The sequence below is a fragment of the Sapajus apella genome, unplaced genomic scaffold, assembly GCF_009761245.1.
Source record: "Sapajus apella isolate SASKATOON/1434 unplaced genomic scaffold, GSC_monkey_1.0 scaffold43, whole genome shotgun sequence".
In the NCBI taxonomy this organism is placed as follows: Eukaryota; Metazoa; Chordata; class Mammalia; order Primates; family Cebidae; genus Sapajus; species Sapajus apella.
In genome coordinates this window covers 9,783,715-9,793,427 of record NW_022436983.1, presented here as the reverse complement: position 1 = coordinate 9,793,427, position 9,713 = coordinate 9,783,715, and the positions used below count along the sequence as shown (strand labels likewise).

General features: G+C 55.6%; 1 protein-coding gene across 2 annotated transcripts in view; it reads left to right on the top strand.

The window, feature by feature from the left end:
* Positions 1–8,657, top strand: part of EPHA2 (EPH receptor A2) — a 31,418-nt gene extending 22,761 nt beyond the window's left edge. Inside the window, exons 11-16 of one of the 2 annotated variants that reach the window (XM_032300524.1) lie at positions 387–448; positions 553–762; positions 954–1,103; positions 2,338–2,531; positions 3,454–3,609; positions 7,698–8,657. In XM_032300524.1, coding sequence (XP_032156415.1) covers positions 387–448; positions 553–762; positions 954–1,103; positions 2,338–2,531; positions 3,454–3,609; positions 7,698–7,803 — 878 coding nt within the window. In that variant the 3' untranslated portion in view covers positions 7,804–8,657. The remainder of the gene's footprint in view (positions 1–386; positions 449–552; positions 763–953; positions 1,104–2,337; positions 2,532–3,453; positions 3,610–7,697) is intronic. The other variant, XM_032300525.1, reaches the window with a different exon arrangement.
* Positions 8,658–9,713: the final 1,056 nt, after the last annotated feature.

The window sequence follows — 9,713 nt, the reverse complement described above, 5'->3', positions numbered from 1 at the left end:
CTGTGTCCACCTCCTCTACACCTGTGCCCACCCCTCCCCATACCTGCACCCACCTCCTCTACTCCTGCACCCACCTCCTCTACACCCGTGCCCACCTCTCCCCATACCTGTACCCACCTTCTCTACACCTGTGCCCACCTCTCCCCATACCTGTACCCACCTCCTCTACACCTGTGCCCACCTCTCCCCATACCTGTACCCATCTCCTCTATACCTGTGCCCACCTCTCCCCACACCTGTGCCCACTTCTTCCCATACCTGTACCAACCTCTCCCCACACCTGTGCCCACCTCTCCTATACCTGTGCTCACCTTCTCCCATACCTGGGCCCACCTCTCCCACACATCTAGGCCCACTCACCTCTCACTTGTACCCACACCCTACAGACAAGCCCATGATGATCATCACTGAGTACATGGAGAATGGGGCCCTGGACAAGTTCCTTCGGGTAAGGATATGGGTTGTAGGGAGCGGGGATGCCCGGCCATTGAGCCTGGGGCTGGCCTGATGGGTTCAGGGCTGGCTGGTGGCTGAGCGCCTGTGCTCTGGCAGGAAAAGGATGGCGAGTTCAGCGTGCTGCAGCTGGTGGGTATGCTGCGGGGCATCGCGGCTGGCATGAAGTACCTGGCCAACATGAACTACGTGCACCGGGACCTGGCTGCCCGCAACATCCTCGTCAACAGCAACCTGGTCTGCAAGGTGTCGGATTTTGGCCTGTCCCGCGTGCTGGAGGACGACCCCGAGGCCACCTACACCACCAGTGTGAGTTTGGGATGGGGATCTCCAGGGAGCAGGCTTCGCCTTGCCCCGTGTCCTCTCGCCTGCACACTTGGGCATGGGCCTTAGGAGGCGGAACACCTGTAGGAGTGCAGGGAGGGGCCGGGGGACCTGGCTGCAGTGGCCCTGGGGCCAGCCAGAGGGGAGAGTGGTGACTGGGCCCGGGATCCCTGCAGGGCGGCAAGATCCCCATCCGCTGGACAGCCCCGGAGGCCATTTCCTACCGCAAGTTCACCTCGGCCAGCGACGTGTGGAGCTTCGGCATTGTCATGTGGGAGGTGATGACCTATGGCGAGCGGCCCTACTGGGAGCTGTCCAACCACGAGGTGGGTGCCCTTGCCCTCCCCAGGCCTGCCCAGACCTCAACTCAAGCCCTTTACCCATCCCAAACTCCAGGGGCTGAGCAGAGGAGAGTTTACACAGAGGTTCTTATGTTTGTTCCGTAAATGTCTCTTGAGGATCTACTGTGTGCCAGGCCTTGGGCTGGGTTCCAGGAGCTGGTTCAGAGTGTGCAGAGATGCAACAAGGAGTAGGGTGTCCATGTGTGTCCGTATCTCTGTGTGTTCATGTGTCTGTGTGCCTGCTGCCTCACTCAGCCTGGTGGCCTGGGAGGCTTCTCAGAAGAGGTCATGTCTCTGCCAAGACCAAGGGTACTGTAAGCAGCCAGATGAAGAGAAGGAGGGGAAGAGAGATGGGAGGGAGGCTGGGTTGAGGGCGTGCAGTGTGGCTTCTGCCTGGTGCCCTGAGAGGAAGCAGGGGCAGAAGTGCCTTCTAGCTAGGAGCGGTGGCACACTCCTGTAATCCTAGCACTTTGGGAGGAGTATCACTTGAGCTCAGGGGTTTGAGACCAGCCTGGACAACATGACAAAAACCCTATCTCTACAAAAAATTTAAAAATTAGCCAAGCGTGGCGGCACGTGCCTGTAGTGTCAGCTACTCAGGGGGCAGAAGTGGGAGGATCACTTGAGCCCAGGAGGTTGAGGCTGCAGTGAGGTGTGATGGCGCCACTGCACTCCAGCCTGGGTGACAGACTGAGACCCTGTCTCTCAAAAAATAAAAAGTCCCGGCTGGGTGAGGTGGCTCATGCCTGTAATCCCAGCACTTTGGGAGGCTGAGGTGGGCGGATCATGAGGTCAGGAGTTCGAGACCAGCCTGGCCAATATAGTGAAACCTTGTCTCTACTAAAAATACAAAAATTAGGCATGGCGACGCACGCCTGTAGTCCCAGCTACTTGGGAGGGTGAGGCAGAAGAATTGCTTGAACCCTGGAGGGTTGCAGTGAGCTGAGATTGCACCAGTGAACTCCAGCCTGGGCGACAGAGCGAGACTCCCTCTTAAAGAAAAAAAAGTCCCTCCAGGGAACTCAGGAGACAGCACCTTAGGCATTTGCCCTTTGGGCAGCTCTGAAGGTTAGGTGTCAGCTCAAGAAAGGCCCTTCTCGTCTATTTCTGGGATGTTCTTGTTTCCCTTCCCTCCCCTGCCCACTTCCATATGTTGGAGGCTGCATGGGGTTTCAGTGGCTTCCTACCACAGCATCCCTGACCTTCATGTCCCTGCCAGGTGATGAAAGCCATCAATGAGGGCTTCCGGCTCCCCACGCCCATGGACTGCCCCTCTGCCATCTACCAGCTCATGATGCAATGCTGGCAGCAGGAGCGTGCCCGCCGCCCTAAGTTCGCCGACATCGTCAGCATCCTGGACAAGCTCATCCGTGCCCCCGACTCCCTCAAGACCCTGGCTGACTTTGACCCCCGGTGAGTTCTGTGCCCTCTGCCCATGGTGACCACAACTTCCCTTCTGCAGACTCCTGAACCACTTGAGCAGAGTGGCCACCCAGGGGAAGTCAGAGCATGGTGGGGTCTCAGAGTGTATGTGTAGGCTTGACTTAGAGTGGACACGATGGCCCAGCGAATCCTAATAGAAGCAACCAGCTGATGTGTCCGTGCGCGGGGCATTGCGTGAGCACTCAGTATGTTTTCATACATTTAAACAACCTACAAGATGGGTTCTCCAATTATCCTCATTTTGTAGAAGAGGAAACTGAGACACAGGGCAATCGAATATCTTTTTTTTTTTTCTTTTTTTTTTTGAGAATGGAGTTTCGCTCTTGTTGCCCAGGCTGGAGTGCAGTGGCATGCTCTCAGCTCACCGCAACCTCCGCCTCCTGGGTTTAAGTGGTTCTCCTGCCTCACCCTCCCGAGTAGCAGGGATTACAGGCGTGCGCCACCACGCCCAGCTAATTTTGTATCTTTAGTGGAGATGAGGTTGATCAGGCTGGTCTCATACTCCCGACCTCAGGTGATCCACCTGCCTCTGCCTCCCAAAGTGCTGGGATTACAGGCATGAGCTACTGATGAGAGACTGAATGTCTTACATGGTTGGAAGTGGTCAGGCTGGGATCGTGGCTGGGATCTCTGCTCGTAACATTTTATGATCTGGTAGTTATTGGTGGTGGTCCTGTTAGTGGAGTGGAGCAATAGTTATAGACGCTGAGTGCTCCCAACGTGCCAGGAGATCTCACTGAACCCTACCTGACTGGGCTTCCCCGTTGCCCAGATAAGGAAACCCAGTGAGGCATGGGGCAGCTGAGTCAATCATTCAGCTTAGGGAGCAGAAGGCACGGGATCCAGGGTGCCAGGTGCTGCAGCCCCTCACCTACAGTGCTTTCTGTGGCAGGGTGTCTATCCGGCTCCCCAGCACCAGCGGCTCGGAGGGGGTGCCCTTCCGCACGGTGTCCGAGTGGCTGGAGTCTATCAAGATGCAGCAGTACACGGAGCACTTCATGGCGGCTGGCTACACTGCCATTGAGAAGGTGGTGCAGATGACCAACGAGTGAGTCAGGCCCTTCCCATGCCACCCGCCGCCACCTCCCTCTCCAGAGGCTGCCTCCACCCTGCCCCCCACCCTCTTCCCTGCCCCTCAATTCTCCTCTCTTTGTTCTTTCTCTTCTGAGAAGAGGCTCCTCGGAAGGGAAGGGTAGAACCCCGCCAGCAGCTGGCAGTTCTGAGTGTCCACTCTCAGCTCCCTTCTCTTCCTACATCCTTGACCAGAGTGGGGAAATACCAGTAAGTGTAATCGTAACAGCAGCTACTGTTTGCTGAGGGCTGACTGTGTGCCAGCTCTGCTTGAGCGCTTTGAATGACAACCCGGTGGGGTAGGTCCTGTTAACAGGTGAGAAACAGGGAAGTGCAATGGCCTGCCCAGGGTCCCACAGCCACTAGGGACAGGTCAGGATTCCAGCCCCAGTCAGGTGGGGTCCCAGAGCACAGGGATTGGAGAGGTCCTTGGTAGAGAAACCGAGGCTGCGATGTTACCGGCTTGCCTGAGGTCACACAGCCAGTTTGGGGCAGGGTTTTTCTCCACGATGCCCTGGCTGCTGCCCAGGAGAGAGAACCCCTGCCTACTGCTGGCACCTCTCTCCACTTGGTTGGCTCTCAGCCTGCAGTCCCACCTGACGAGAAGTGCCGCTTACCCCCTGCCGGCCCTGGCTTTGGCCCTTTGTCGAGCTTCCCTGTGGGAGCGCTTCTCTCCTTCCCAGCTCCGGCACTGAGACTTTTCCCGGCATGGCCTTGGCACAGACACCTCCTACTGTCCCACGAGGGGGAAGACACTACCCTCTTAGCCTTTTGTGTCTGTAAAAATAGTGGCGAGTTTCAACAACCCAGCTCGTGCATGGTCCAAGGTCATGGTGGGAACAGACCCAGAGGCTGGGAGGTTCTGGGAACCTTATGGAGGGGACGACCTGGGCCTCCCATGGTTCTGGGTCACAGAAGTTCTGGGATTTGAGGCTGTTCACGACCATTCTCTAGGGCCTTCGGAAGCTGCTTAGCTGGACTTCCAACCTGCTGGCCAAGGCCACGGCCCCCCTCAGGGGACTGCCAATGATGGGAATCAGGCAGGGACAGAGCCAACCAGAGGGAGGCAGGGAGACGTAGGGAGAGGAGATGTGTCACAGGATGTCTTTTGCTGCCGGCCAGCGCAGCAGGGCCACAGGATTGGGCTCTGCACACATGCCTGAGTTTAGGTCCTGCATCTGCCGCTTCCTAGTGGGTGATCAAATTTGATGGGATCACATGGGTGCAGTGCAGATGACATGCCTGGTATACAGTAGGCGCTAAATCCTCACTGCTCTCCTCTTTTCCTCCACTCCCTTGCTTTCCTCCCCAGAGCTGTGCAAATGCCCCTTCCTTTTCTCCTTTTCTCTGGAAACATCCACCAGACCCTTTGACCCTCTGGGAGCTCCCACCAAGGACAACACAGCCTCTCTTCTGGCGACCAGAGCTGAGGGCAAGAGAAGTGTTTATAGGAAGCACATGTTCTTAGAAGCTTCCCAAAATAGCCCGGGGTGCTCCTGGCTGATTTCTTTCCCACGAGCCGGGACAGTCGGTCTTGGATGGATGGAGGCTCGTGTGTGTGTGTGTGTGTGTGTGTGTGTGTGTGTGTGCTGCAGTGTGTGTTGTTGTGAAAGGCCTGGATAAAGACAGGAAGTCATTCGGCGCCCCCCTGCCCCCTCAACCCCACTCCTCCCACCAGCACTGGTGCTCAGAGCTGGGGCCGGCATGACTCGGACCGCCACTGCCTCCTCCTTCCCCTCTGCCTCTTTCCAAATAAATGGGGATCTCAAAGGACTTTTTAAAACCTGAAGCCTGGGTCTACACACACCATGGATCCCAATGGGAGGCTTGGAGCTGGTTGTAGGGGAATGCGTGCCTTTCCCAGTGGGATCAGGATTTAGGCTTCAGTCTCCCACCTGCCCCACTTCTTGGCCTCCTTGACTTCCTCCCAAGGGACCAGCTGCCTGTTCCCCTGGGGTCCCACAGCCACTTTCTCTTCTCCATTTTTGCTATTTTGGAGTCAGTTGGGTTTCTAGCTAGACTAGTGGTCCCAGATATTTTGTGAGCAGCTGATGAAAGGGGTGGATGTTGCACCCCAGAAAAAGACTCAGCCAAACCCCAGGCTTTGTCCAGAGCTGGGATTACAGCATCTGCATTCTGTGTGGGGATCGAGAGCATAGTCTGGTAGATCTTAGGGTCTCCAGTCAGTGCCCGTAGCATAGGCTTGGCCCTGAAGGAATGCTTGCTGAATGAATGAATAATCTGATGTGTGAGGCTCCAGGAGCCATTTCTCACTCCCGTCCCCTGCATCCAGGGCCAGAACACAGTAGGAGCTCACTGGGTATATGGTCTTGGAGTTTTCTACGCAGGGCCTCAGAAGCAAACTGTGCTCCCATCCTGTGAGATTAACCACTGTCGTTTGGAAGAGGGACCAGAGGTGGCCCAGAAACGGCCCAGGCTCTGCTAAAGCATTCATTTGCTCATTCATTCGTGCAGCAGACACTCCCTGGGGACCTACTATGTGCCAGGCTTATCCTGGACCCTGGGCGGGGTGGGAGGGGGAACAGAGGCTGTGGGGGTGATGGGCTCAAGGTCTCAGCACTTGTCCTCCTGGACTTTACAACCCACTGGTTCTTAAACCGGATGTTAGGTTTTTGGGATTCAACCAAATGCAGACTCCCTGCCCCACCTGCAGAATTGCAAGTCGAGTGAGTCTGGGGTCGGGCTAGGGGTCCTGTCTCCTTCCCCGTGGTCTTAGCGCTTGTCCAGGGGCCACAATTTGAGACCTTCAGGTGTGTGGGAAACTGCTGCTTTTTCAGCACCTCCAGCTGGATAGATTAGAAACGTCCTGTGGCTGTAGCATAGGAGGTTCTCCTGAGTGTCCCAAATGTCCTGACCTTCCTGCTGCCGTGGGAGCACCGGCCTCTGCTGGAGGTCCTGGAGTGAACTCACCTGGGTCTGTCCTTCCCTCTCTGTGCCTGTCCCAGGGCTCCTGCAGCCTGTGGGAAAGTCACGTCTGCAGAACTGCAGCTAGGAGCTTGCACCGTATAATTAACTCCCTTTACAGCCAAAAGACGGCCCATAAAAACCTGGGTGTTTTCATGGGTTTGGGCTAGTGGGTGAGGACGGTGGAGGAGAAAACTCCCAAAGTGAGTAATAAATGCCCTCCTCACAGGTTCGTGGGAGCATAAGTGATTTCATGAGGGGACGGAGGGGCATGGAAGGGGGAGGCGGGAGAGTGTGTGCCCTGTGGGGGCGGGAAAGGAGGGTTCCTGGCACCTCTGTCCATCTGGTACTGATGCTGCCTTCCCCCTTGGCCGCTGGTTTTGAGGTCTCTCGCCCTCCAGATGGACATTAGCTCCCATTTTACAGGGGAGGAAACTGAGGCTCCCCCAAGGAAAGACACCTTCCTAGACACTGGATCTGGTGACCCGCAAGCCCCACCTATGGAGATTCGCAGAGTTTAGCCCTTCAAGTATTTCCTGAGTCCTTCCTTCATGACCAGCAGTGGGAACTTAGAAGGAATGAGAAAGAAATAAGGCAGTGGGTGGGAAGAGACCTTGGGCAGAGGGGTTTTGAGCGACATCCCTAGAGAGTTCCTAGGAAGGGGGCCTTAGCTGGGGCGCTGGGGACAGATTCGGGGTGAGAGGAGGGGAGGCATTTGTTCATAGCTGCTTTGATTCCCAGCTCTTCCACCTCCTAGCTGTGTGACCTTGGGCAAGTTGCTTCACCTCTGATCTCAGTTCTCTAATCTGCAAAATGAGGATGAAAAGAGCACCTACCTCCCAGATAATTCAGAAGATTTTTTTTTTTTTAAGCATTGTACAGAGTTGGGGGCTTCTGTCGTTTTCCTAACTTTGTTGATGGGGAGCCACCTTGGAAGGCTTCTAGGCTGTGGCTCCTTTTCCTAGGCCCACCTAACCGGAGCTCTCTTGCCCTACAGGTCCTCCAGGCCCCCTCTCTGCCCTCTTCCTCTGCCCCCCTCCACTCCCCTCACCAGCTGCCCACCGAGTCCTGTCCCTGCCCAGCCCAGCCCCCTCCCCTGCTCCAGCCCCTAACTCTCCCTCTCTCCCTCCGGGCCCACAGCGACATCAAGAGGATCGGGGTGCGGCTGCCAGGCCACCAGAAGCGCATCGCCTACAGCCTGCTGGGACTCAAGGACCAGGTGAACACAGTGGGGATCCCCATCTGAGCCTCGACAGGGCCTCGAGTCCCCTCGGCCAAGAATACTTGAAGACACAGAGTGGCCTCCCTGCTGCGACGGGCCACCGAGGACCTTATTTATTTCTAGTTATTTCCTGCTGATATCCCCTGGAACTTCTGCTGGAGGGTCTTGAATGGCACCCTGGCCGGAACTGAGGAGATACCCAGGGATGCTGAGCCGGGCGAGGGACACGCAGCCGAGCACTTAGCAAGAAACTGGCATCCCTGGAGCAGGAGCCCCACCGTGGCCGTCAGACACGGGCGACCTTCCCAAACCCACCTCCCCTTCGCCTTCTCCCACATGAGGCCATCTCAGGAGACGGAGGGCTTGCCCCAGCGCCAAGTGAACAGGGTACCTCAAGCCCCATTTCCTCACGCTAAGAGGGCAGACTGTGAACTTGACTGGGCGAGACCCAAAGTGGTCCCTGTCCCTCAAGTGCCTTCTTCAGACCCCCGGGCCCCGTCCTCATCCCTGATGGGTCAAACCCTTGATTCCTGGGCCTTCGCAAGATGCTTGGTTGTGTGGAGGTTTTTAAATATATATTTTGTACTTTGTGGAGAGAATGTGTGTGTGTGTCGGGGGCCCCGCCAGGGCTGGGGACAGAGGGTGGCCTGTGTCAGACATTCCTGAGCTGGGGACCCGGGGACCGGTGCTGCAGGAGCATCCTGCCCATGTCCCGGTCGGCCCCATCTCTCACCCCTTTAGATAGCAACTACTTTTCTGTCAGTGTTAATGATTTTTTGTTGGAAATTTTTTTCGAATCTTATTTATTATTTTTTTTATATTTATTGTTAGAAAATGACTTATTTCTGCTCTGAAATAAAGTTGCAGATGATTCAAACTGATCTTGGCTTTCAGTCTTGGGAAAAGCAGTGGGGTCCCAGAGCTTCCTGGGTGGGAGTTGAGGGGTTGAGGGTTCCCCTTAAACCCTGAGTATTTAAACAGAGATTCGTGCACAAGGTGGACACATCGCATAACCCTGGGAGTAGGGATGGGTGGGAGGGAGGCAGGGGCCAGGGAGCAGGTTCTGCTGAGCCCAGCCTCCATGCCGGCAGGCCCCAATCGCCTTTGATCTCCAGGCTTTTCAGAGGCTTCCGGAGGGCTGTGAGGTAGGAGAACAGCAAGAGCGGCCGTCAGCTTTCCTCCCACGGCTCCCCGGAGCTGTCGAAATAGATCCTTCAAGCATCCATGTAGGGCTCTGAGGTTTACACAAGCTTTTCACAGGTTCCGGCTTGTCGGAACCTCAACACTTAGTTATGAGTTTTGTGGGCGGCCCCATTTTACAGAAAAGGAAAACCAAGCTGGAGCCCAGCAACTGTGCCTGCTCAAGACCACACAGCAAGTTAGGGGCAGAGGCCAGAATTGAAAACAAGGCCAGAAATCCCAGTGGGATGTTCTTCTCACAGATGAGGAGATGGAGGTTCAGAGACAGGCAGTGACTAGCCCAAAGTCACACAGCAGTCTCAAGAAAAGCCAGAGTCCTGGCTGGGTGCAGTGGCTCACGCCTGTAATCCCAGCACTTTGGGAGGCCGAGGTAAGTGGATCACCTGAGGTCAGGAGTTTGAGACCAGCCTGGCCAACATGGTGAAACCCAGTCTCCACTAAAAATAAAAATAAAAATAAAATTAGCTGGGTATGGTAGCAGACGCCTGTCATCTCAGCTACTGGGGAGGCTGAAGCAGGAGAATCGTTTGAACTCTGGAGGCGAAGGGTGCAGTGAGCCGAGATCGCACCATTGCACTCCAGCCTGGGCGACAGAGTGAGACTGTGTCTCCAAAAAAAAAAAGAAAAGAAAAGCCAGGGTCCTAGTCTTAATTAATTAATTTATTTATTTCTCTTTCTTTCTTTCTTTCTTTCTTTCTTCTTTCCTTCTTTCCTTCTTTCTTTCTTTTTTTTGA